The following is a 26454-nucleotide window of genomic DNA, read 5'->3' on the forward strand; positions in this document are numbered from 1 at the left end:
ATGACTTGATGTTGTGGCGATACTACAATACCAGATTTCCATGGCAAAAAATAAAACACGAATTAGACTGAACTCTATTGTCCTCTAAAAACCTACTTTATGTAAAATTGTGGGTGCTATAGCTTGCAAAATAAACTAATGTGACTCTAGGTGACAACATAAGGCTGATAATGGGTTCATCAGCTGTCCCCATAGGAGATCCCTTTGAAGAATCCCTTTTGGTTCCAGATAGAACCCTTTTGGGTTCCATGTAGAACCATTTACACAGTTTTACCTGGAACCAAAACGATTTTAAGCTGGAACCAAAAATGCTTCTCCTATGGGGACCGCCGCAGAACCCTTTTGGAACCCGTTTTTCTAAGAATGTACAGTATTGTATATATTCCTGCTCCTCCAAGTGATCCATAATTTCCCCTCCAGACAGGAAGTCCTCAGGAGAGATTATCACGGCGGCAGGCCCAATCAGCATGCTTCACTTTCTCAGACTGTCTGTCTGTGTTTCTTGTTTTTCTTTTCTGACTTGTTTCTGTGAGTGAGTGAGTGCGTATGTTTTCTCAGTCCCCCAGCAGACACTGTCTTTGACTGTAAGGTTAAACCGGTCTTCCTGTCAGGACCCTCCCCTGGGGTCATACTCACACCATCTCTGGGGTCGCTGGGGGTTTATGAGGCTCAAAGGTCAGGCCACTGTTAGTCCGCTGAGTCAGAGAGGGCAGATATACGAGGGTTTCACCGCCACATGACCGCAACAGACAGACGTGTGTGTGTGTGTGTGTGTGTGTGTGTGTGTGTGTGTGTGTGTGTGTGTGTGTGTGTGTGTGTGTGTGTGTGTGTGTGTGTGTGTGTGTGTGTGTGTGTGTGTGTGTGTGTGTGTGTGTGTGTGTGTGTGAGCGCGTGCGTGCGGGTTGGTATAATATCTATCGTTGTGGAGACCTAAAATCCACAAATGTATCAACAAGGATAGTAAAACAAGGAACATTCTCCCGCGTGGGGACATTTCCCACATCCCCATGAGGACAAAGGCTATTTTATGCTTAAAGGTTAGGTTTAGGGTTTGGGTTAGAATTAGGGTAAGGGGTTAGCGGTTAGGTTTAGGGTTGGGGTTAGGGATACGGGTTGAGGTTAGGGTTATGGTAAGGGTAGGAGTTCGGGCTGGGTTTAGAGTTAGGGGTTAGGGAAAATAGGATTTTGAATATAAATTAATTTTAGGTCCCCACAAGGATAGAAGAACATAACGTGTGTGTGTGTGTGTGTGTGTGTGTGTGTGTGTGTGTGTGTGTGTGTGTGTGTGTGTGTGTGTGTGTGTGTGTGTGTGTGTGTGTGTGTGTGTGTGTGTGTGTGTGTGTGTGTGTGTGTGTGTGTGTGTGTGCGTGTGTGTGTATTCTATGGGAATCAGAAAGTTTATAGTCATCCAGGGAAAAGCTGTAGTCTGCTTTTAGTGCCCCTGTAAGGAACTGTTTCCTTCTACCTCACTGGTGACAAGCTGGCAACATGGAGGCATTTAACCTCTATACGGGGATGGCGGGGAGAGGAAGGAGGGAGGGAGGGAGAAGTGAAGGAGGGAGGGAGGGAGAAGGGGGGGGGAGTGGGAGGGAGGGAGGGAGGGAGGGGGAGGAGGGAAAGGGAAAGAGGGGTTTGGTTAGGTTAGTAGACAGGGGGAGCGAGGCAGGTTGGGAGGAACAGAGTGAGCGAGTAGAGAAGGGTGAAGAAAGGGGAAGATAAGAGGGAGAGGGATATGGAAGGGGTAATGACGTGGCTCTAAAATAGTAGAGGCAGTGGGGGTTTCAGCATCTCAGGTTCTACAGTCAGTCTCCAGTTACATTTTAAGCATATTTCAGTCTAAAGCACTTCCCTTTACAGTGGAGCTGTTTTTAACAGCTACACACACACACACACACACACACTTTTAACACCTACACCAGGAATCACAAGTACTGTTTAACTACTGAGTGATTCAGCGGCTGCACTTGTACATGTTAACAGGGTTTAGGACCTATTATATCCCTGAGTTAGAAGGCTAAAGACAGTATGGGAGTGGACGGTAATGTGTGTGTGTGCATGTGCGTATTTGGTCATTGATGGTATAAGGGCCACTCTGAGACAGCAGAGAGAGTGTATAAGTGAGTTTATACGAGGTCTAATGGACTGTAGAGTTAGTTAGTGTGAGACATTCATCATCTCTAAAACCACTACAATATCATCATCACCACTAACTGTGACATAAATAATCAAGTGTCTACAGAAATAGAATAGATGGACATTGTCATGACACTTCAGAATCATTAACAGTATTGCATTTATATAATATGCATGGGAAATTCTGTGTGCATGCACACTAAGTAATGAACATAGTGTAGATTACTTACAGCACACGGAGGTACTTGAGTCCAGAGAAGTCACTCTTGGTGATGCGTGTGAGGTTATTCCCATTCAGCTCCCTGCAAAGACACACACACGTATATTAATTATGTATCCGGTCTCTCCCTCTGGGCCTGTTCAGCCCGTTGACTCACTAACACAGTAATCAGTGGCACAGAAACAACTCTAGCTATTGATACCTGAGTCACGAGCCAACACACACACACACACACACACACACCCACACACACCCACACACACACACACACACACACACACACACACACACACACACACACACACACACACACACACACACACACACACACACACACACACACACACACACACACACACACACACACACACATATATATATATATAAGCACACATAAGCATGGACACAAACACAATCATGCATTTGTATTTTATTTAACCTCTTTTTTCACAGGGAGTCCCATTCAGGCCAAGGCCTCTTTCTCAAGGGAGCCCTGCATATACATAATTTACTAATTTACATAGTTTACACATACAACATAATAAAAACAATCACACTCCTCTGCAAATATTGTAGGTCCTTAAAGATGCTCTCTGCTATCTTAAGCACAACAAATTTGTAACATACTGCACAAATTGGATTCGTAGTCTATCACACAAATTGCAAAATTTGTAACATATCACACAAAATGGATGACATAGTACACATTTGTATGACGTAGTACACAAAAAAACAGGACAAATTTTGGTTCGTGAGCGCAACTTTAAAACTATTGGCTGAAATTATACAAAGTTTAAGACTGCATCTTTAATTAACAACTTGAACTGCCCTCCGAGAGTCACCTTCACATCAAGTTGTAGGGATTTCTGTAGATCATTCCATACATGGGATGCAAAGAAACTGAAAGCAGCTATATATTTAATCTTCATTTACAAATGGCACAATTTGCCCCAGGCAGTGCCAACACAGATGCAAATGTGCGTTAAGAATACCAGGCTTTGAAGACTGACACTGGTGTTTCTATAATCTTGTTCACACACTGCTCTTGCATTTACAATGTACATTTTACATGTTTCTGTTTGTAGCTTGAGGGGAAGAAGGAGAGAGAGAGGAGAAAGAGGGATGCCCTTTATGGAGCATATTGGAGTGGTGTAGAGACGGGTGTAACAGCTTCCCCTTGATGCTTGGACAGCAGAGTCCCTGCCCATCTTTCTAAAACATCTGAAATCCTACCTCTTCAAAGATGATCTTAAATAAGACATCTCCGTCTTATTCCCCCAAGCACTGATTTTGCTGATTACTTTGCTGAGGAGAAATGTACTTACTGCAACTGTGGTATGTGGTTGTCTCACCTACAGTAGCTATCTTAAGATGAATTCACTAACTGTAAGTTGCTCTGAATAAGAGCTTCTGCTAAATTTAAAAAATGTCAACGTAAAATGTAAGAGAGCGCCAATAGTTATAATTCTATCAGAGCACCTCACTCAAATATCACCAGCTCATTTCAAATGGAATCCACGTCTATCTTTCTCTACTCTCTCCACCTCCCTATCTCTGGGTCCACCATCAGAGAGCGAGAGGATTAGCAGTGGCCACTAGCTGGTCCAGGGGATTTGGGACAGGACATGGGGCCTGCCGGGCCAGAAAGCTAAGTGCTGTGGATATGATGAAACCAGCCTTCCTGCTGTCGGCTGGCCATCACTCGGGATAGAGGAAAGGAGGGATGGAGAGATGGAGGTAGGGAGATAGAGAGAGGTGGAAAGGGGGATAGGAGGAGTTAGGGACAGAGTTAAAGATGGAGGGGGGTGGAGAGGGGTATAAGGGGGGAGGGATAGAAAGGTAGGAAGTGGCTGGTACCTGATAGGGCTGTAGATATAGAGTTGAGCAATCTATCTTCCATGTTGGCAATAAATGCTCCATGACAACAACATTCTAATCTGTATTCTAGAATGGGACTGTCTTAGAACTCTTAGTAGCAACCTTTAGCAACCCATTAAGACGCTAAATGTCAAACCCAGTTTGCTGCGTGCAAGCGTGTATTTGTGTGTGTGTGTTTGGCAACATGAGAGAACGGGTGGAGAGAAACAGATCGTCTCAGCAGTAGATAGCATCCTCCCACTGAGAAGACCTGCAGAGCACACGCACAGACTCAAGCACAGGCACACACCATTTTCGTCAGTCAGTAGGGCTAGTATATGTCTTCTTACTCAGGATTAAAACAGTGCATGGTTCACCCCTCCCCCACTCCTAAAACCAAAAAGCCTCACTTCACTGTTATGCCGAAAGCAGTGCAGTCTCCCTCTCTCCCTCTCGTCTAATGACCACTCGAGGGACTATAGCACAGTGCAGCGGGGCGGGAGAGAGAGTGGTCATTACAGACAGATGGTGTGTGTGTGTGTGTGTGTGTGTGTGTGTGTGTGTGTGTGTGTTGTGTGTTGTGTGTTGTGTGTGTGTGTGTGTGTGTGTGTGTGTGTGTGTGTGTGTGTGTGTGTGTGTGTGTGTGTGTGTGTGTACACAGGTGCATCGACTGACCGGCCACGGGAAATAAATAATAGACTGAGCTTCATTAGCCCGGAGTCTGATACACACACATGTGCTGTTCATTACAGGTATACACACACACTCTTGGGTTCCCAACGTCTCATCTACAGGGTGGCCTTCACTGATGGCCCACAAGGAATTGTGGGATGAAGCGAAAGAAGAGAGGAGAGAGAGAGAGGTTGAGGAAGCGGGCTAGTCATATAAACAAGCAGAACCTCTCCATTCTTCTCTCCTTCTGTTGTCAATTACTATAGGTTTGTATATGTCCCCAGGTCACACACACAATGCAGTACATGAGAGACGATTGGCTCATAATTGTTAGAGGCCTGAACTGCTTCTCTGGAGCACAAGCACTTTGGGAAAGATGTATAAACTGGGTCAGCCCAGACCTCCAGCAGTGGTAAGGTTAGATCTCCAAGGGCCTGACCCTACCTGAGGAAGCTTCATAACCCAGAGGAGAGCCTTCTCTCTGGGGTAACAACCCAAACCCAGGTCCCTGTCTGAGAGGGGCCTGGGTACCTCAGGTCAACAGAGACCAGCTGTCTTTCACATCAGACGTGGGGAGACTCCTCAGCAAGGGGTAGGAAACACACACCTCTCGCCACTTGAACTGAACCATGGAGACACACACACACAGATCTTTTGTACCGTTTAGTGATGCATGGAGACACACAAACACACCTCTAACCCTCTTTCCAGAAGCATGGGGACATACACACGTCTTTCACTCGTCTCACAGAGGCCTGGAGAGGGAAATTGACAGTGAAATTCTGAACGCTACATGCTTGGATGGAAGTCGATGGTGAGTTGAACCCTCAGTTGGGCTGAGCTGAAGAGAGAGGGTCATATGGAGTACATATGGACTCTGAACACAGCTACAGTTCAGTACAGTCACCGCACCACTGAGAATGGGAGTGAGGGTTGCATTTAGTTCCATTCAAGCTTGGCTCCTAGTGCCAACATACTTCCTGGAGAATCTTGTAGATTTATGACATCACTGACTAATCCTTCTTCATCTCATCCTTGCCCAGTGGCCACCTGTAAAGACTTCCTGGTTCAGTATACCTTTGGGGGAGCCCATTACATACACACCACCGGTCTCACACACACAGCAATGGTCTACGAATCTATAACTCAGAGGCAGCAGAGGAGAAGAAACAACGCTGAAAAACTCATTATGTTTATTCCTGCCATCTGTTGAGTTCCCTGGGCTAGGCTGAGCTGAGAGAGAGAGAAGGAAGGCAGGCTGCATTGGGAAAGACCAGGTTTGAATTTAGCAATATTATTATTACGTGAAATGGAATCCAGAGCGGGAGGGAGAAAAAGCAAACACTTGCCCGATGCTCACACAAAATGCATGCACACGCAAACACACGTGTTCATATGTACATATACGGTGCATATAACATTTTAATAGCTAAACACATGTGCACATAAATACACATATTCTGCTAACACACGCATGGTGCATATAAATACACACACACACACACACTTCTGTTTGGTGGAGAGCCAGAGAAGCAGTGTTTGTAGCTATAGAGTCATTTGTTGTGGACAGCTTTGGGCTGGCAGGGCAGAGGACACATACTGATGGAGGGAGAGCTCAGAGCTCCTCACTGTGGGAACAAGCTGGTAATTTCAGCAACAAGACCAGACTCTGTTTTTTTCAGTGAACACTGATTCTCATTACAAACAAATTAACCACTAACTGAGCAGAGACCCCCAACCTTCAGTATCATGTCACGTCTTTCCTTCTACCGACCGACCTGCCTGCCTGCCTGCCTGCCTGTCTGCCTGCCTGCCTGCCTGCCTGCCTGCCTGCCTGTCTGTCTGTCTGTCTGTCTGTCTGTCTGTGTGTGTGCCACAAAACTCAAAGAACTACAGTTCCATGGGTTGATTATATGTTTAACTCCGTTGATGAAATGTCCCTGTAAAATTCCATCAGGCCTTTCCAGGTACAGCATTACAGGCAGGTAGCTAGATGTCTAGTTGAGTGTGTGGCACACTGCCAGCATGACCAGATTCCACAGCATATGGAGGTGGCAGCCAGGAGAGTCACAGGCCAGGAGAGAGGGAACATGAGATAAAAGAGAGGGATGAAGAGGACAGCGAGACATAGGGATACAGAGAGAGAGAAAGCTGTCCGATAGAGAGATCAGCAATATGCAGACAGAGAGAGAGTTCTCAAGGGAGTGGACAGGTGATCTTGGGATTGTTATTCACTACAATCTGTGTAATGTGGCCTGCAGAGCTGAGAGACACTGACCTACATAGCACAATCCTAAAGAACATGCCTGTACCAACACTACCCAGTAAAGGAGAGAGAGAGAGAGAGGGGAGGGGGGAGAGAGATAAAGAGAGAGAGAAACCAGACCACAGACCAGAATAACAGAGAAACGAGGCTGGAATGCTTCAATCTACAGGCAGAGGTCATGTTTCTCTCTCTCCCCGTTTCCCTTAAATGCTGCTTTCATTCTCTCTCTCTCTCTCTCTCTCTCTCTCTCTCTCTCTCTCTCTCTCTCTCTCTCTCTCTCTCTCTCTCTCTCTCTCTCCCAGCGAGGGACGAGGTGAAGGTCTTTTTGTGTGTGTGTGTGTGTGTGTGTGTGTGTGTGTGTGTGTGTGTGTGTGTGTGTGTGTGTGTGTGTGTGTGTGTGTGTGTGTGTGTGTGTGTGTGTGTGTGTGTGTGTGTGTGTGTGTGTGGAGGTTAAGGGCTGAGTGTTTTCACCTCCTGATTATTTACAGTTCTTAGTCTGTCTGGTCAGGCCTCAGGGTACTCAGTACCGATAAGGAGAAGTACATATTCCCCAACACTGACACAAACACTCCCACAGGCCATGCATACAATGTGAAACACACACACACACTGAATCCTGAATGTAATTTGCAAACCTCCCATTGACATCGATATCTAGTTTAAGCAGCCAAGCCCGTATCAAGTTGACTACATCAGAAACAGATATCAGCTTAGCCCAAACATCTGTCCTGAGAACCATCCTCCTTTGGACTTCACATACACAAACACACACAAACCTTCTTACCACAACAACCTCGAGAACAGAATCCCACCACGATAAAGATAAAGGGAGATAGAGAGAGAGGGAGATATAGACAGAGAGAGGGGTTGAAGGAAAGAAGGAGATGAGCCGAGAAAATTGTCAAATAGACAGTTAGTAATAAAACGTAGATAGCATCTGCTATTGAGTGTCTGTGTTAGAGACTAGCAGACTGGGAAAACATCACACACACTCAAAGACACACAGATTTTGCGGTTATCACTAGAACCACGTTCACAGTTTGAGGGTCTTTCATGGTTTACTGCTGCATGACAGGACACACACTCACAAAGTCACACACACATATGGTGACAGGAGCTAAGGTTTTACTCATGGTTCATATGGCTGAGTTATTTGGAGCAGGGTACTATCGACACCAGAGTTGTGACTTTGATTTCCACATGCTGAAAATGTGGCACTGTGTTAGTCCCTCTGTTTGGATAAAACACAATCTACATATTTACTTGATCTATGAAGATCTTTTGAACACACAGCTCTGGTCCTGTATGACAGATGTCGACCAATGTGTTGGGCTTTGATGGGCACTGACTGATCTCTGTGTGTGTGTGTGTGTGTGTGTGTGTGTGTGTGTGTGTGTGTGTGTGTGTGTGTGTGTGTGTGTGTGTGTGTGTGTGTGTGTGTGTGTGTGTGTGTGTGTGTGTGTGTGTGTGTGTGTGTGTGTGTGTGTGTGTGTGTGTGTGTGCGTTTGCATGCGCACAAAGGATTTTCTCCTGCAGAGAAGACGCTGCACACACATGCTGAATATTCTCCATAGAGATGGGATCATTACTGAACCATTGCACTGATGAACAATCTTTCCAACCTGACATATCTGCACTTCAAGTCAAGAAGAGAAAAGAAGAGGTTTCTCAATGTTTCAGCACAGGAATTAAACAGGGGAACAAAACAACTCACACTGCACTACATTTTGTTCCAGCCCTGTAATTTCAGCACAAACATTATCTGAACGGCCCTCATTCCAACATTAAGCATTCCTCTCTAGAAAGATTAGGACAGAAATGGTGTCGTAAAAAATACAAACCTGATTGAACAGTCTGCCGCAGGAGAAGACCTGCTTTTGTCCTCTTAAACCTCATTTATTCATTCATTAGCTTTTTTGGCCATGGGGCTGGGAGGGTGGATGTATGTCTCTCTCTCTCTTTTGTCAGGAGGTGGTAATCCCTTCATCGCTGATTAACACCTCTGTCCCTGCCAACCTCTCCCAACCCTCATCTATCCTTCATTCCCCCTCTCTCTCTCTCTCTCTCTCTCTCTCTCTCTCTCTCTCTCTCTCTCTCTCTCTCTCTCTCTCTCTCTCTCTCTCTCTCTCTCTCTCTCTCTCTCTTTCTCTCTCTCTCTCTCCTCTCTGTTATCACTCTCTCTCTTACTCATCCACAATACCATCCCTGTCTCCCTCCCACCCCATCTCCCCAGAACCCTCTCTCTCTCCCTCCCTCCCCATCTCCCCGGAACCCTCTCTCTCCCTCCCTCCCCATCTCCCCAGAACCCTCTCTCTATCCCCTCCCTCTTTCTCTCTCTCTTGTCAAGAGTAAATTATGGATCAGATGAGCAGAGAACTGTCACTTATACCGGCTGTGGGGTGGTGCCAAAAACACTGCAGGCATCCCCTGGCACACACAAACATGCATGAATGTGCACACACACACACTGGCACAGCCCTGGAAAAAACCTGGCCATCAAAGTCTCCAAGCTCCCCCACATGAATCTATCTATTCCATTCTTTATTATCTCACACAAGTACATACTCATATACACACATACAGTACCAGTCAAAAGTTTGGACACACCTACTCATTCAAGGGTTTTTCTTTATTTTTTACAATTTTCTACATTGTAGAATAATAGTGAAGACATTAAAACTATGAAATAACACATGGAATGACATAGTAACCAAAAAAGTGTTAAACAAATCAAAATATATTTTATATTTGAGATTCTTCAAAGGAGCCACCCTTTGCCTTGATGACAGCTTTGCACACACTTGGCATTCTCTCAACCAGCTTCATGAGGTATGCATTATAATTAACATGTGTGTCTAGTTAAAAGTTATTTATGGAATAATTTTTCTTTCCCTGTTAATGTGTTTGAGCCTATCAGTTGTGTTGTGACAATGTAGGGGTGGTATACAGAAGAGAGCCCTATTTGGTAAAAATTACGGCAAGAACAGCTCAAATAAGAAAAACGACAGTCCATTACTTTAAGACATGAAGGTCAGTCAATCCGGAAAATGTCAAGAACTTTGAACGTTTCTTGAAGTGCAGTCGCAAAAACCATCAAGCGCTATGATGAAACTGGCTCTCATGAGGGCCGCCACAGGAAAGAAAGACCTCTGCTGCAGAGGATAAGTTCATTAGAGTTACCAGCCTCAGAAATTGCAGCCAAAATAAATGCTTCACGGAGTTCAAGTAACAGACATATCTGTTCAGAGAAGACTGTTCAGAGGAGACTGCATGAATCAGAGCTTCATGGTTGAATTGCTGCAAATAAACCACTACTAAAGGACACCAATAAGAAGAAGAGACTTGCTTGGGCCAACAAACACGAGCAATGGACATTAGACTGGTGGAAATCTGTCCTTTGGTCTGATGAGTCCAAATTTGAGATGTTTGGTTACAACCGCCATGTCTTTGTGAGACGCAGAGTAGGTGAACGGATGATCTCCGCATGTGAAGTTCCCTCCGTGAAGCATGGAGGAGGAGGTGTGTTGGTGTGGGTGTGCTTTGCTGGTGACACTGTCTGTGATTTATTTAGAATTCAAGGCACACTTAACCAGCATGGTTAACACAGCATTCTGCAACGATACACCATCCCATCTGGTTTGCACTTAGTGGGAATATCATTTGTTTTTCAACAGGACAATGACCCAACACACCTCTAGGCTGTGTAGGGGATATTTGGCCAAGAAGGAGAGTGATGGAGTGCTGCATCAGATGACCTGGCCTCCACAATCACCCGACCTCAACCCAATTGAGATGGTTTGGTATTAGTTGGACCGTAGAGTGAAGGAAAAGCAGCACACAAGTGCTCATCATATGTGGGAACTCCTTCAAGACTGTTGGAAAAGCATTCCAGGTGAAGCTTGTTGAGAGAATGCCAAGTGTGCAAAGCTGTCATCAAGGCAAAGGGTGGCTACTTTGAAGAATCTCAAATATATCCATTTGTTTAAGACTTTTTGGGTTACTACATTATTCCATATGTGTTATTTCATAGTTTTGATGTCTTCACTATTATTCTACAATGTAGAAAATTGTAATAAAAAATGTAAACTTTGACTGGTACTGTACATGTACACACATACAGACAGACAGACAGACAGACAGACAGACAGACAGACAGACAGACAGACGTACAGTCAGACAGACTGTAGACAACGAATGCACATGGAGCCCAGGCTTGTCTGGGGTGAGTCCAACACCCTACCGTATCTCAGAGCAGGGCATTCTCTGGCATAAAGATAATCTTCTACTAACACTACCCTTCAGACACACACACACCAGCCAGAAATACACATAATTTTTTCATTTATTTTTATTTAACTAGGCCCAACACAGGCTCCCGAGTGGCACAGCGGTCTAAGGCGCTGCATCTCAGTGCAAGAGGCGTCACTGCAGTCCGTCCCTGGTTCGATTCCAGGCTGTATCACATCCGGCCGTAATTGGGAGTCCCATAGGGTGGCGCATAATTGGCCCAGTGTCGTCCGGGTTTGGTCGGGGTAGGCCGTCATTGTAAATAAGAATTTGTTCTTAATTTTTTTTATTTTTTTTATTTTACCAGGTAAGTTGACTGAGAACACGTTCTCATTTGCAGCAACGACCTGGGGAATAGTTACAGGGGAGAGGAGGGGGATGAATGAGCCAATTGTAAACTGGGGATTATTAGGTGACCATGATGGTTTGACTTGCCTAGTTAAATAAAAAAATAGGCAAGTCAGTTAAAAACAAATTTGTATTTACAATGACGGCCTACCAAAAGGCAAAAGGCCTCCTGAGGGGGCTGAGATTAAAAATAAAATATAGGACAAAGCACACATTGTAAATAAGAGAGACAACACTGCGATGAGTCTGACCCTGAGGTGTCTGGAGAGCTGTATTCTGCTGTAGAGAGGATGAACGAGGCCAGCCCAGTCATTCCAATCCCATTATCAGCTCATTGCCACTCCACACAGATAGTCCACAGTGTTATCAGAGCTGTCCAGCAGCCATAGCTGGATCAATAGATCCATTAGAGAGATAACACAGATAAGAAGAGATGGTAATAGAGAAATAGATGCAAGCTAGGGACGGCCATTTCTGAAACTTGTGGGATATGTGTGTTTATGCGTGTGTACCAAAATATGTCATGTTTAAATACCTGTTGAATTGCATCAGGCCTATACAAACCAATTCATGGCATAGTGATGCAGAGAGGTTTGTTTGTGAGTTGGACTAAGGCTGAAGACATCCTAGCCACGGCAGGAGAAGGTGTGTGTGTAGCGTGGTGTGATTTTAACACCTGGAGCTAAGCTGAGATACAGTCTGTGGAGGTCAGAGGTCAGGGCTGATCCAAACCCACAGTGACAAGTGTAAATGGGAAACTGCAGTCAGTGTCAAGACCTCCCCCAAATCACACACACACACATACTTATGGTCCACCGACCAACACACATCGTTCACACACACTTTCCCCCCAAATCGCCCCAGCAGTCCAGGATTGGCCAATAAAGCTTGTCCAGACAGGCTGTGTCCCTCTAACCTCCTTCACACCTTCCCCTCTCTCCACCTGAAGTCAATGTAAAGGCCTGTACTCTGCCCCGGTAGTTGTCTACCTCAGTACCCCTCAGCAATATTGCACTATTATCAGCCTTAGCGGTGTTTCCACACACACAGACCCAGCGGACCAGCGGGTGGGGGGGGGGGGGGGTTGACTTGTTCAATCATCTTGATGAATCACCCTATATACCAGCCCTGGATTACAGAGAGTTTATATTGTTAACTAACCAATTCATGGAGACCAATAACCTTCTACATGACATACACACACGCACCACACACGCGCGCGGGCATTGACAGAAAGCTTTAAACGCTTGGCTACCAAATAATAAAATCTGCACGGCATACGCACACACTGACAACTTAAAAGTCTAACCGTCAAAGAGTGAGTCTGCCAGACACAGAGACAGAAGCATTTAGAGAGGCACAGAAATCCATCCTATTTAGCAAGATGGTTTGAAGCATGAAATCACATTACAAATTGCAGGTATAACAGCTAGTATACATGACCTACACATGCATAAACTAACTGCAACACATAAAACACACTTCAGTTTAACTACGGTACACTCTCAGTGCATTCGGCTGTTCATGTAAAAGGAAACCACAAAATCATCATGTTTCCCCCTACAAAATGTCCCAAGCGTGTGTCTGTGTGTGTGTTCTGTCTGTGAACACACAAGCAGCTCTGACACATGCATCCGCTACAAAAAGGTGTTCTTAGAAATGAAATATGGAGTTCATGAAATATGCAGTCAGCTCCCGCTACGCAAACGCTGCTTCTGACACAAGTGTTTCTCTCCTCTGCTCTCCTCTCTCTCTCTCCTCCATTCCCACAACATATTTTATTCATCTGAGCTATTCTAGAAGCTGAAACAGAACAATCTATTTCCCTCACCTCTCCTCCCCTCCTCCTCACCACTGATTTACCGATTAATATTTCAAAAGGAAATCCATAAAAGGAGAAATCTCTTTCCATTTCTCTCATCATCCCTCCACTTTCTCCTTCCTGGTACAAGACGTCTAGCAGATCTTCTCACAGGCAGGACACACTTAGGGAGCAGATTTGCTTAATTTTCTACATGATTTAACAATTTGTGGAAAGGGGGGTCTGCAAGAGGGAGGGAGGGCCGGTGCAGGAGAGGGAAAGAGAGGATCCAGTCTGCAGATAGGGAACTAACTATATCATCAGGAGAACACAGTGTCCTGAAACCAACAGAATGTAGGCTAACATTTACATCTCGTCTACAGGGAGTCAAATTAACAATGTATCATTTTAATAGAGAAGATTGAAATAAAAAATATGCAAATATGTAGTGAAATTCAGCTTATACCGTAAATACATATGCCATACCACCACATCAATTAGAAGTTTACTGATTTAATCATCTCACAGTAACATTTTGCCGCATAGAAAAGGGGAAATAGTGAAGATCAACAGTCAATTGTAGTAATTATATTAAACTAATTACTGGAGCATTTCCACATTTTGCGGTGAACATGTGTACATGTATGTGTGAGCCTGTAGACACACACACACACACAACAACGGCAGGTATGTAAATTATGGACACATGAACGGCATACATCTGCTCCGGCTCTTTCCAGTCTCTCATGCCTATTTATACCTGACTGGAATGCTATGCACGCGCACACACACACACACACCACTCAGGGCTATTGTTCTCTCTCTGTTTCAGCAAAGTCATGTGCGCCACCACACACACAGAAACAGACACACAGAGACATAGAACCACAGACAGGCAGACAAATACACACATATAGTAAAGAGACAAACAGACAGACAGACAAATACACACATATAGTAAAGAGACAAACAGACAGGCAGACAAATACACACATATAGTAAAGAGACAAACAGACAGACAGACAAATACACACATATAGTAAAGAGACAAACAGACAGACAGACAAATACACACATATAGTAAAGAGACAAACAGACAGACAGACAGACAAACACACACATATAGTAAAGAACCAAACAGACAGAGGGACAGACGGGGACACACAAACACAGACAGGTATGGTATGGTACAGAAGTAAATACTTACAGTCTCTCTGTGTTGCGGGGTATATTCCGGGGCATGGTTTTGATGCCCAGCCCATGGCAGTCCACCGTGGTGCCACTGCAGGTACACAGGGCAGGGCACGCTCTGACATAGCCTGTCACCAGGGCACAGAGAACCAGCACACACACCCAGTACCCAGGCAACCTCCCCACGCCTGCCCCAGAACAAGCTCCTCTACCGGGCATGATCTCCACGACTGCAGCCTCCTGCTTCTCAAAACCTGGCTCCAAAAAAGCCTTTTCTCTTTCTTTCTCCTTCTCTCTGCAAATACCCCAATTCCTACTACACAGTACAAGTTTTTTACAATCAGTGTGTAGGCTCTCGTATAATGAGAAAGAAACCTCACTGTTACAACATAAAACAGGGCTAGAAATAAGTCCTGTCCTCAGTTGGTAATGTATTCTGAAAGGCTTGATTTTCTTCTCTCTTTCTTTCCTTGCAAAGGGAACTATCCACCTCTCTCTTCTCTTTGTGGAGTTGTTCTGTTCTGCACTCGTTCGCTCACGACTCTTCTCTCTCTCTCTCTGTCCCGCTCTGCTCTGCTTGTCTGACTAGGGGGAATGGGGATAGAGCAGAATGAAGAAAATCCTATCTCTCTCTCCTACACACACAGCAGTCATCCATCACAAGGAGCTACAAATAGCAGACCCCTGACTCCACCCCTCCCCCTCCTCCTTCCCTCCTCACACAACACCCCCCCCCCCCCCCCCCCCCCCCACAGAACCCTGCCTGAACTCTCTCATTCTCTCTCAATCTGTCTTTTAGTCCCTCATTTTCTCTCTTATTCTCACCCTCACAACTCTCTCTCTGGCCTTTATTCTCTGTTTCATTCTCTCCCAGGCTTGCCTCCAGGCAGCCCATATAGAGCAGAGAGCAGTAACTTGTGTGACACTGTTCAACCCCTGTCCCCAGTATCACAAAGGACTGTGTACGTGTACGTATATGTGTGTATAAATACATATATGACCACGTAATATAAGGACTTGGACATTAGTACTGTTGAAGTCCTCAGTGGTGGCTAGGAGGAGGTTAGTCTCCAACCTCTCTCCAAACAATGAAATAAAGACTTCTGTGCTCCGGCTCTGCACAGCTGACTGTGTCAGACCCTCCACTTCATCTCTTCCTGCATGCACTGTGGTGGAACCATCCCAACGTAAAAACACTACAACAGAACCTGAAGAACCCTGGAAGCCCAATCTCTGGCTGACAAAGAAAAAAGGAGGAGAAAAAGAGAGAAACTGATGGAGATGAGGTACTGTACAAACCAAAAAAGAAGTGTGTTCCGTCCTTCCTAGGCCCCGCCAGACACACGTAGTAGAGAGAGAGTGATCCATCTGGCCCAGTAAAAGTGTCAGTGGTGTATAGATCTTCCTAACATGGGTCCTGAACACAGGGGAGAGGGTGGTATTTAGGGCGTCTCTCCCTGTCCCTCCACTCTCTTACAGAGCTGTGAATGGAATACACTCACACACCTCTCTGTTTGTCCTAGATGTGGGAAGGGACGACACCAATTTGCACTTAAGCGGAGAACTAGCAAACAGCAGACAGTACCACAACTCATGTAGGAAATAAAATAAGTCAACTGCAAGGCTCAGGCGCATGTCTCTTTTGTTTGTGTAGTAATTGTGAAGTAATTTAGTAGTAACTAGAGTTTACTAAATGGAGAAAATAGAAGAGTTGTGTGAAGTTTTTTAATTATTCTTAAACACTACTATGTATCAGGTACGCAACTTTCACTGGGGACATGTCCAACCCACATACTAAAATTGTATTTTGGTCCCCCACAGTTTTATCATTGGAATGTGATTGGAATGACAAAATGAGGCAATGGTTTGCCTCCGAGTGGTCATGTAGGCTGTTTGGAGTGTTTCTCCGACTGGATAAAAATAATAAGTTATGTCTCCCCCACTTCTAAAACCAAAGTTTGGCATGGATGTGTGTCTGACTGAGAATGGGCCAAACTGTGTGGAGAACACATTCTAAATTAAACCCAAGTTTGACCTGGTAACTACATACAGTAGTGACCATTGGTATTTCCAGCACGGTCACTGCTGTCCTGTTGTGTATTTACAGGACCTGAGAGAGGCAGAAGTCCCCTGCTGGAGGTTTGTAAAACCTGTGTACAACATATACACGACACACACACATTAAGCGGCATGTGCACACACACAGGTGCACAGCGTATACTTCTAATAGCAAACATGCAACAACACAATCATGACTCACACATTCCAACCACCTGCATTGTGGATAACTTCTCAGTTCCTTGTCCCTCTTTCTTTCATAACCCTCTCCTTACTCACAAAATGTCCAGGAGAAAAGTAAACTGCAGACAAAAATAGATACATTTTAATTTAGACTTTTGCTCCTGGAATGTAAGGAAAGTGTATGATATCACACTTTCATAAACTACCAGGGACAAGATAAAAACTCTTACTGCAATGTATATTCACTTTTTCTAAACATCTCAGTTATAACAAAGTAGAGACAGAGTTAAAAAACAATTCTCCATGTTTCCAAGCTGAAAAATAATTGTGAGAAAAGATAACACTAAACATCTACTGATTTCAGGGCATCTTTACAAAAGGCTGAGCATTTGCATCTCAAGTGCTCCATCTTGTGGTTAAAAACTAAACTGCACTCAGTCACTGCAGACCGGTCACTAGTTCCAGGCAGTTTTGCAGACAAAACGAAAGAGAACTAAATATTCACTAAATACCTGTGAATTACGTAAATATTCAAACATGTACATTAAATAAAACCTTGCCATGTTATTCAATCTTCAGCATGACATTGTCTCAGTTTAAAACATTGCCTCTGTTATCAATATTTCACACAACCAATAACACATTTTACCACAAAGGAAATAAAGATGTTTGTTTCATTGTCTTTTAACAGCGGTTTGTTGCATAGCTTCCCAGTAGCGCCGCTGTTGATTATCAATATTTCACACAACCAATAAGAGCTCCCGAGTGGCGTCACTAGAGACCATGTTGCGATCCCGAGCTGTATCACAACCGGCCGTGATCGGGAGTCCCACAGGGCGGCGCACAGTTGGCCCAGCGTTTTTATTTTACCGTTATTTTACCAGGTAAGTTGACTGAGAACACGTTCTCATTTGCAGCAACGACCTGGGGAATAGTTACAGGGGAGAGGAGGGGGATGAATGAGCCAATTGTAAACTGGGGATTATTAGGTGACCATGATGGTTTGAGGGCCAGATTGGGAATTTAGCCAGGACACCGGGGTTAACACCCCTACTCTTACGATAAGTGCCATGGGATCTTTAATGACCTCAGAGAGTCAGGACACCCGTTTAACGTCCCATCCGATAGACGGCACCCTATACAGGACAGTGTCCCCAATCACTGCCCTGGGGCATTGGGATATTTTTTTTAGACCAGAGGAAAGAGTGCCTCCTACTGGCCCTCCAACACCACTTCCAGCAGCATCTGGTCTCCCATCCAGGGACTGACCAGGACCAACCCTGCTTAGCTTCAGAAGCAAGCCAGCAGTGGTATGCAGGGTGGTATGCTGCTGGCGTCGTCCAGGTTAGGGGAGGGTTTGGCCGTCATTGTAAATAAAAATGTGTTCTTGACTGACTTGCCTAGTTGAATAAATAAATAATTTTACCACAAAGGAAATAAAGATGTTTGTTTCATTGTATTTTAATGGCAGTTTGTTGCATAGCTTCACAGTAATGCCAATAATGACACATTCACATTGAAACAGTTTGACAGACAGAATTCTGATGCTCAATAGTCAGATCAGTAGAATGGAAATGCCACTGACATGTAAAGTTAATGTTGCCACTAGAAAAAGGAAATCGTTAAAACAGATGTAAGTTATTCAATATTTCCGTAAAAAAAAAAAAAATGTATGTTGGTAGAGGATTTGTGTGAAGATATGGTTGAATCTTGTCAGGATTCAGCACTCAATGTCTGACTGGTTTTGAAAATAGCTATAAACAGAACCAATGCAGATAGGCCTATACCATGGATAAAAACATTTGATATTAAATAACAAAAAATTGTAACAGATTGCATAGAAAAACATTTCTGTAACAGTATCAAAAAGAAGGACATAGATATTGCATAAAACATAAGCGGATAAAAAAAAGGGGCCATTAATACACATTTTGGCTGTAGTCTCAAGAAAAAGTAAAAAATACAAAACACAGTAAAAATGAAAAAAGTATTTAAATAGAGAAAATAATAATCACAGTGTTGACAGATTAAGACCGTGGCTAAAGAAACACTCCCAAACAAAGCAACAGTGAGTTCACACCAGTTGTAATAACAACAGACCATTAGCTACTACGGTCTCATTCACGTCTACTAGGTTTTCCTTAACACATGACCAGACCAGGAAAACCAGTCATAGCCCTACATACCATGGTCCAAGACTTTACTCTCACTCATCTCTCCCTCCATCTTTCTTTCACACTCACCTCTGCTCAGTCTGAACATTTTAGACAATGCTACTGCCTCCACAAACTCTCTCAATGGGACTTACAGGCTTAAATAAAGATTCACTATAATGCATCACACATTAACTGTACTACTTTGCTAATATAATTTTAAGGCACTCAAAACACTTTGCTTAGCTTAAACGTGTAGTCAATCAGAATTTTACCATCCTTTGTAATTTACTACAAACCAGTGCAAACTCCCTATAGATCCAGGTTACTTCTACCTACCTGAGACGTTTGTCCACATGGCATGCTCTACACAGTAGTAACTAACTCAAAACACAAACCACAGAAATGTGGGTTTTAATTTGGTTCTCACTGGTTTTTCTAGTCATTCCAAGTCCTACTTGACCAGAATGACCAAGGTGTTCATGTCTCTTTCCAAATAGAACAAGGAAGAGACAACACATGATCACTGGCCAAGCATGGTTCTACTGCTTTTAAGACAAGACATGATCACTGGCCAAGCATGGTTCTACTGCTTTTAAGACAAGACATGATCACTGGCCAAGCATGGTTCTACTGCTTTTAAGACAAGACATGATCACTGGCCAAGCATGGTTCTACTGCTTTTAAGACAACACATTACTTGGCTTGTAAATGACTTGACTGTTTAACTGTCTCAGGGCGTCTCCCTGTTAGTTAAAAGATTCATTTTAAAACCAAGTTAGAGAAATGTTTTTGAGAGTGAGAGGAGAAAGTTGTGGATGAGATGAGCTGACTGCTAGACCGACGTCTCCTGCGTTGGCGAGAAGCACATCCTTTTAAGAGACGAGGAATCCTGAGAGAGAAGAGAGAGAGAACAACCTAATGTATTTGAGAGTTATGTCCGTTCTACTTAACCTTCTACAAACCCATCCGACAATGTCACTCAAATAAACCCCATTGGGGAGAGTTGAGGGAGGGAGTTTGTCCTGTGGTTAGCCACTGGTTGGTGAGCTAACAGTAAGACACTCCATCCATACCACAATGCAGTAGTCATGGTTTAACTGGCTCACCAGGGCTGTGGGTTGCATATATATGTCACTCTAAATGACCATATTATGACCATATTCTACCATTATTATCATATTAGTAATGGGGAGAACGACGCAGTCACCCACTGGTGACAGGTTTATAGCTGTGAATCATGCTGCTCACCAGGCAAACAGACAGTTTCATTTGTTTGGTTTGAACCTGAGACAAAGTAACACTTCACTATACCGCTCCTATTACGCACACATACAGTGACTCAGCTATGGAGTGGTGTATAGTACTTACCCATCCAAAGCTGCTGTCCTCCTTCTCCTGTCTGTCTGCTGAGCTGCTGGATCCTGGAGTCACCAGGCTACTGCTAGCCGTCTCCACCGGGCCCTGGGTACCTAACGCTCTCCTCTGGTACACACACAAACATAGCTTCCAAAATCACACATCCTGTCTAACATCTTCCTGGGATTGACAGAACATATAGCTATTATTTGAAATAATTGATGATACCCTGATTCCTCCAAAGGAGCGTGAGCGGCAATGTTTCCTATGCGAGTACAGTGTCTGTTGGTCACTCAATGGCGTCCCAGGGACCTGCTTAGCAAACTACACAACACACACAAAAACAGCGAAAGCCTTAATAATAATGATGATAATAATTAGGTGGGTTCTTACATTTGTCCTATTTCACAAGTGTGTATTATATGCATGTGAAATGTTTTTTTTCTTTTTCATATTCCACTCCCGAGAAACCTTCTGAGAGTGTGGTCACGGCCAGCGATCAGACATTATTGACGGCGACCGTGGAACAATTAGAATTAAGTGCCTTGCTCAAGGGCACGTTGGCAGATTTTTCACCTAGTCGGCTCAGGGAATTGACCCAGCGACCTCTCGGTTACTGGCCCAACGCTCTTAACCGCTAGGCTACCTGCCACCCTTTTGGACAAACACTCATTATTTCTGCACATTCCGCAAATACAGGTGTAGGCGTGTGTATGTCCCACCTGTCTGATGAGTTTCTTCTTCTTGGCAGACTCAGGCATGCTGCTGACCTGTTGGTAAAGCTCTCTGAGGGCCAGCTCAGTGTGTGTGTTACTGTTGGTGGTCCCGTCTGTACACGTCACAGCCTCACCAGCCCTCTTAGAGGGGGAGGGGTGAGCACCCCCACCACACAGAGCCAGGCCATCCTGGTAGAGAGGAGATGAGTGAATTGATAACAGGTCTTCGCTGAGTTTGAGATATTCCCTGATAGAAGACATGATCGATTTAGGTCGCCCGACACAGTCAAATAGTGATCGAAATCAACTAGACAGAGTTTCTGTAGTGTACTCACCGTAAACTGGGAGTTTCTGTAGTGTACTCACCGTAAACTGGGAGTTTCTGTAGTGTACTCACCGTAAACTGGGAGTTTCTGTAGTGTACTCACCGTAAACTGGGAGTTTCTGTAGTGTACTCACCGTAAACTGGGAGTTTCTGTAGTGTACTCACCGTAAACTGGGAGTTTCTGTAGTGTACTCACCGTAAACTGGGAGTTTCTGTAGTGTACTCACCGTAAACTGGGAGTTTCTGTAGTGTACTCACCGTAAACTGGGAGTTTCTGTAGTGTACTCACCGTAAACTGGGAGGTGGTTGATCCTTTAAAATGCATGTGGGCATGTTCTTTGACATACACAGGAGCCTTGAGTAAAAACACACAAAATTACCACCTTTGTCATTTTTTAGACAAACAAGACTTATTTAGACACACTAAACTCACAGGTTTCAGTTGACCAAACTATACCAAACTGTGATTGACATGTGAAATGATTGACTGACGCAGACAGACAGTATTGACTCAGGTGAAAATCCCCAGCCAGTTATTGTTCCAGAAAGCAGAGGATTGAGTGCGACAGAGGGGAGGGTAATGAATAGGGATATTGATTACAAATGGCTACTGGAGAATGAATGGTAGCCAGTCAATTTTCACCCTGAAGAGTTTCTGTGAGTGCTTGATGAGGAAAGCCACTGCGTTGTTTAGCTTCTTAATGTTCCCCTGGAGGTCACTGGCTTGCACCTGGAAAAGACACACAATACTAATGAGTAAAGACAACAATAATCAACTAATGGGAGAGAGGAATGGTGAGAGGGAGGGAGAGAGAAAGGGATTGTTTTGTTTGACATTTTACTGCATTGTTAAGAGCTAGTAACATCTGCTAAACTGTGTACGCAACCAATAAACTTTGGTTTGAACTAGACGTACGTGTTTGGGCCAGATGATGTGTGGAGCCACCATGGTGGCCAGGTTGATGGCAGACATCTTGTTGTTGTGCTGGTTGCGAGCGGTGTGGTAGAGCAGGTCCAAGAGCAGTTTGAGCAGACTGTGGTTGGCTGGAGGCAGCAGCATGAACAGCAGCTGGAAGGCCTCGATCTGACGCTCCTTATCCGGTACTGAAGTCTTGTTCCCCTTCTCATCAAACTGGGTCAGCTCTGGAGATAACCAAAAGTTATGAAAATAATATGTATATTTGGCAGACTTGCATCCACAAATAGTTTTAAATTTAACACTTACACTGAGCATACAAAACATTAAGGACACCTGCTCTTTCCATGACAGGTGACCAGGTGAATCCAGGTGAAAGCTATGACCCCTTATTGATGTCACTTGTTAAATCCACTTCAAATCAGTGTAGATGAAGAGGAGGAGACAGGTTAAAGAAGATTTTTAAACATTGAGACAATTGAGGCATGGATTGTGCATGTGTGCCATTCAGAGGGTAAATGGGCAAGACAAAAGATTTAAGTGCCTTTGAACTGGGTATGGTAATAGGTACCAGACACACCGGTTTGTGTGAAGAACTGCAACGCAGCTTGGTTTTTCCACTCTCAACAGTTTCCTGTGTTTACACCCAGCCAACTTGAAACAACCGTGGGAAGCATTGGAGTCAACATTGGCCCATTCCTGTGGAATGCTTTCGACACCTTGTAGAGTCCTTGCCCAAACAAATTAAGGCTGTTCTGAGGGCAAGGGGGTGTACTCCGTGTATATTTAGGTTATATGGCTTGTTGTGTGTGTTACCTGCTATCTTCAGATAGGCGTGGTAGTGTCTGTGTGTGAGTAGGGGTTCAGGCAGTTCTCCTAGGAAAGCTTTAAGCAGGGTGGCAGCATCATTAGGATGGAAGTCCCCAGCCTCCAGGTCTATCTCTGTCCCGGCGTTCAACATCTCTCGTAGGGCCGCCTGCCGCAGGCTGTGGCCTGGCACACGGAACAACCCCTCCACATGGAGGTCTTAGAGAGAGGGATTACAGATGGATAGAGAGAAGGGGAATAGATAATTAGGTGTGTGAGAGTGAGAGATGCAGTGGCGAGTTAATGGGGAGGCAAACTGAGAAATGCAAAATAAAGAACAGACAGAAACAGAAAAAAGGAGAGAGTAAAGTGTTTTCAGATTAATTATTGACTCCCCTGCTCTATCCCAGTGTCCACTTTCAGACGATGACAGCACTAGAGCAGGAAATAGACCATGAGCTCATACCTACTCACTCATTCAGCGCTCAGACTTAAAGACTAGATATTAACACTAGACAGACTGGGACAGAAACTAACGCACAGAACGCCTATTAGGTGCTCCAGCCAGGATTTTGAGGACAGAAATAGGACATGAACTGGTAAAATTAGAACACTTCTACAAAACGTTGAGAAAGCAAATGATATGTTTCTTTCTAGATGCAGGCTGAAAGGTGAGCTTGTAAAGATGGAATAACTGTAGAACTCACTCTTGCTGAGGTATTCAATCAGCTGGTGGATCTGTGCTATGCCCTCCTCCGTCAGAGGAGCACCAAACACCACTCCTTTATCTGGAAATCACCACAAAAAAGGTTTGTAGTGAATGGACAGAACAGGACATTTGAAATGCAGACTGCAAAATTTGAAATGCACAGACTGAAATGCACAGACTCAGTGTGTGTGTGTGTGTGTGTGTGTGTGTGTGTGTGTGTGTGTGTGTGTGTGTGTGTGTGTGTGTGTGTGTGTAGAGTACACAACATTACGGTAAATTCACCTTTGCGTTTGAGGAAGTTGAGAGAGCGTAGGAAGCCTGTGTGTGCTGTGGGCAGTCTGGGGTCTGCCTCTCCTGTGAGCTGGGCAAACTCATCCCCTGGCAGGTCTATGAGCCTGGTGATGTTACTGAGGACCAGCTCTGTGAACACCTGGGGACGCTCATGTTTCAGACGCTCCACAAAGAATTCTGGGTTGAAGATGACCGGCTGGGGTGCAGGGTCCTGAGAGTTCACTACACTGCACACGGTCCACCCGGGGTGGGAGGGGAGAGAGTGGAGACAAATAGTCTGGTTGTTATTGTTTAGTAGCTAATTAACTACTTAATGTTAGCTAAAAATAATGTTCAGACCCGCTTTGTTAAAGAGCCAACAATCAACTAAGGTCTTGGAAATACCAATTTGAAAACCCATTATAACGATCAAGTATGTATCTGGATAGTAACGAACGTAGCTACAATTGCTAGGGAAGTTAGCTAGCTAGTTGCTATTACAATCTAGCTCTCCAGCTGGTTGAGTAACATTAGGCGTATCTGAGCGATAGCAACAGTCATGTCCACATAACGAGTGTAATTATGTTATCATGCACAGTGCAAACTGTTTGGCGGTCACAATTGTTTGGTGATATGCCTACCTTTTGTTTTCGTTGGCTTCTTTTTCGGCCGCCATGTCCGTTTTGAATCTTCCGCTGTTCCATTCCTTGCCCCGCCTCCTTGGATATTGAAACTACCATCAGCACCACATACTGAAGGGGTAATCAGACACCTCACAAGGGCTTTTTTTTGCACCACCAAACATGGTAGTGAGAGGAAGTCCAGTCGCGGGTCGTTGGAAAGGATGGAAGTAGGCTAAACTAGTCAAACGTTCTGCTCATTTTCTCATCGATGAAACATCTGATCTCAATACATTTTTCTGTTCCCAAAACTAAAATGTGTTACGAACACAGTGCACTAAGGTTGAAACACTTTTTCCCAAATTATTTTTTAAATTGCTTTGTTTAGAAGGAGTGCACGGTCGAAATGAGTTTGTGTACACACGCACTTCACAGAGGAGGCGTTCCTTAATAGAAATATGCAAATACATGCTACCACGCGCCAATAGGATCTTGATAGTTCGTGCTTCGCTTTACCCACCTCCTTGCTTGTTCTGCCCACTATGCTTCATTTGCTTCCACTGTAAACAACACAGATTAACTTTATTGGGTTAGTTAGAAATATCTTTGCTACCACTGGACTCAAACCTTCTTCGGTGAGGTTTAACGGCATCCAATGTATGTTGCATTACCGCCACCAACTAGACTGGGGTATAAATCCATTATATTTTGATCCACACAATGAAATATATATATTTTTACCCTACCACCTAAACAGAGGAGGCTGGTGGGAGGAGCTATAGGAGGAATAAATGGAACGGTATCAAACACAGCAAACGTATGGAAACCACGTTTCACTTAGTTCCATTTCAGCATTTACAATTAGCCTGTCCCCCTATAGCTCCCCTCACCAGCCTCCACTGCATCCACTGCCTCCACTGACTCTCAGCCCATGAGAAACAAGATTCTCTGGTCTGATGAAACCAAGATTGAACTCTTTGGCCTGAATGCCAAGCGTCACGTATGGAGGAAACCTGGCACCATCCCTATGGTGAAGCATGGTGGTGGCAGCATCGTGCTGTGGGGATGTTTTTCAGCAGCAGGGACTGGGAGACTAGTCGGGATCAAGGGAAAGATGAACAGAGCAAAGTACAGAGAGATCCTTGATGAAAACCTGTTCCAGAGCACTCAGGACCTCAGACTGGGTGAAGGTTCACCTTCCAACAGGACAACGACCCAAAGCACACAGCCAACAACACAGGAGTGTCTTCGGGACAAGTCTCTGAATGTCCTTGAGTGGCCCAGCCAGAGCCCGGACTTGAACCCATTCGAACATCTCTGGAGAGACCTGAAAATGGCTGTGCAGCGACGCTCCCCATCCAAGTTGAGAGAGCTTGAGAGGATATGCAGAGAAGGGAGAAACTCCCCAAATACAGGTGTTCCAAGCTTGTAGCGTCATACACAAGAAAACTCGAGGCTGTAATCGCTGCCTAAGGTGCTTCGACAAAGTAAAGGGTCTGAATACTTATGTAAATGTGATATTATTTTGTATTAATTTTTAATACATTTTCAAAAATTTATAAA

General features: G+C 44.5%; 2 protein-coding genes across 5 annotated transcripts in view; both read right to left on the reverse strand.

Moving 5' to 3' along the window:
• The window catches only part of LOC129859823 (slit homolog 1 protein-like), a 207429-nt gene extending 192000 nt beyond the window's left edge, over positions 1–15429 (reverse strand). For all 4 annotated transcript variants that reach the window (XM_055930001.1, XM_055929993.1, XM_055929983.1 and 1 more), the window contains exons 1-2: positions 14792–15429; positions 2364–2435 (exon numbers count right to left, since the gene is read on the reverse strand). In XM_055930001.1, the coding sequence (XP_055785976.1) occupies positions 2364–2435; positions 14792–14994 (275 nt within the window). In that variant the 5' untranslated portion in view covers positions 14995–15429. The remainder of the gene's footprint in view (positions 1–2363; positions 2436–14791) is intronic.
• A 3004-nt stretch (positions 15430–18433) lies between these two features.
• On the reverse strand, positions 18434–25293 carry LOC129859840 (rho GTPase-activating protein 19-like). Its single transcript, XM_055930012.1, has 11 exons — positions 24913–25293; positions 24284–24519; positions 24000–24080; positions 23302–23511; positions 22486–22712; positions 22213–22299; positions 21859–21924; positions 21251–21433; positions 20757–20852; positions 20541–20654; positions 18434–20061 (listed from the first exon to the last, which is right to left on the reverse strand). The coding sequence occupies exons 1-11, from the start codon at positions 24945–24947 to the stop codon at positions 20005–20007; spliced, it is 1392 nt and encodes a 463-aa protein (XP_055785987.1). The 5' UTR covers positions 24948–25293; the 3' UTR covers positions 18434–20004.
• Positions 25294–26454: the final 1161 nt, after the last annotated feature.

The sequence above is a fragment of the Salvelinus fontinalis genome, chromosome 1 (assembly GCF_029448725.1).
Source record: "Salvelinus fontinalis isolate EN_2023a chromosome 1, ASM2944872v1, whole genome shotgun sequence".
Classification (NCBI taxonomy): Eukaryota; Metazoa; Chordata; class Actinopteri; order Salmoniformes; family Salmonidae; genus Salvelinus; species Salvelinus fontinalis.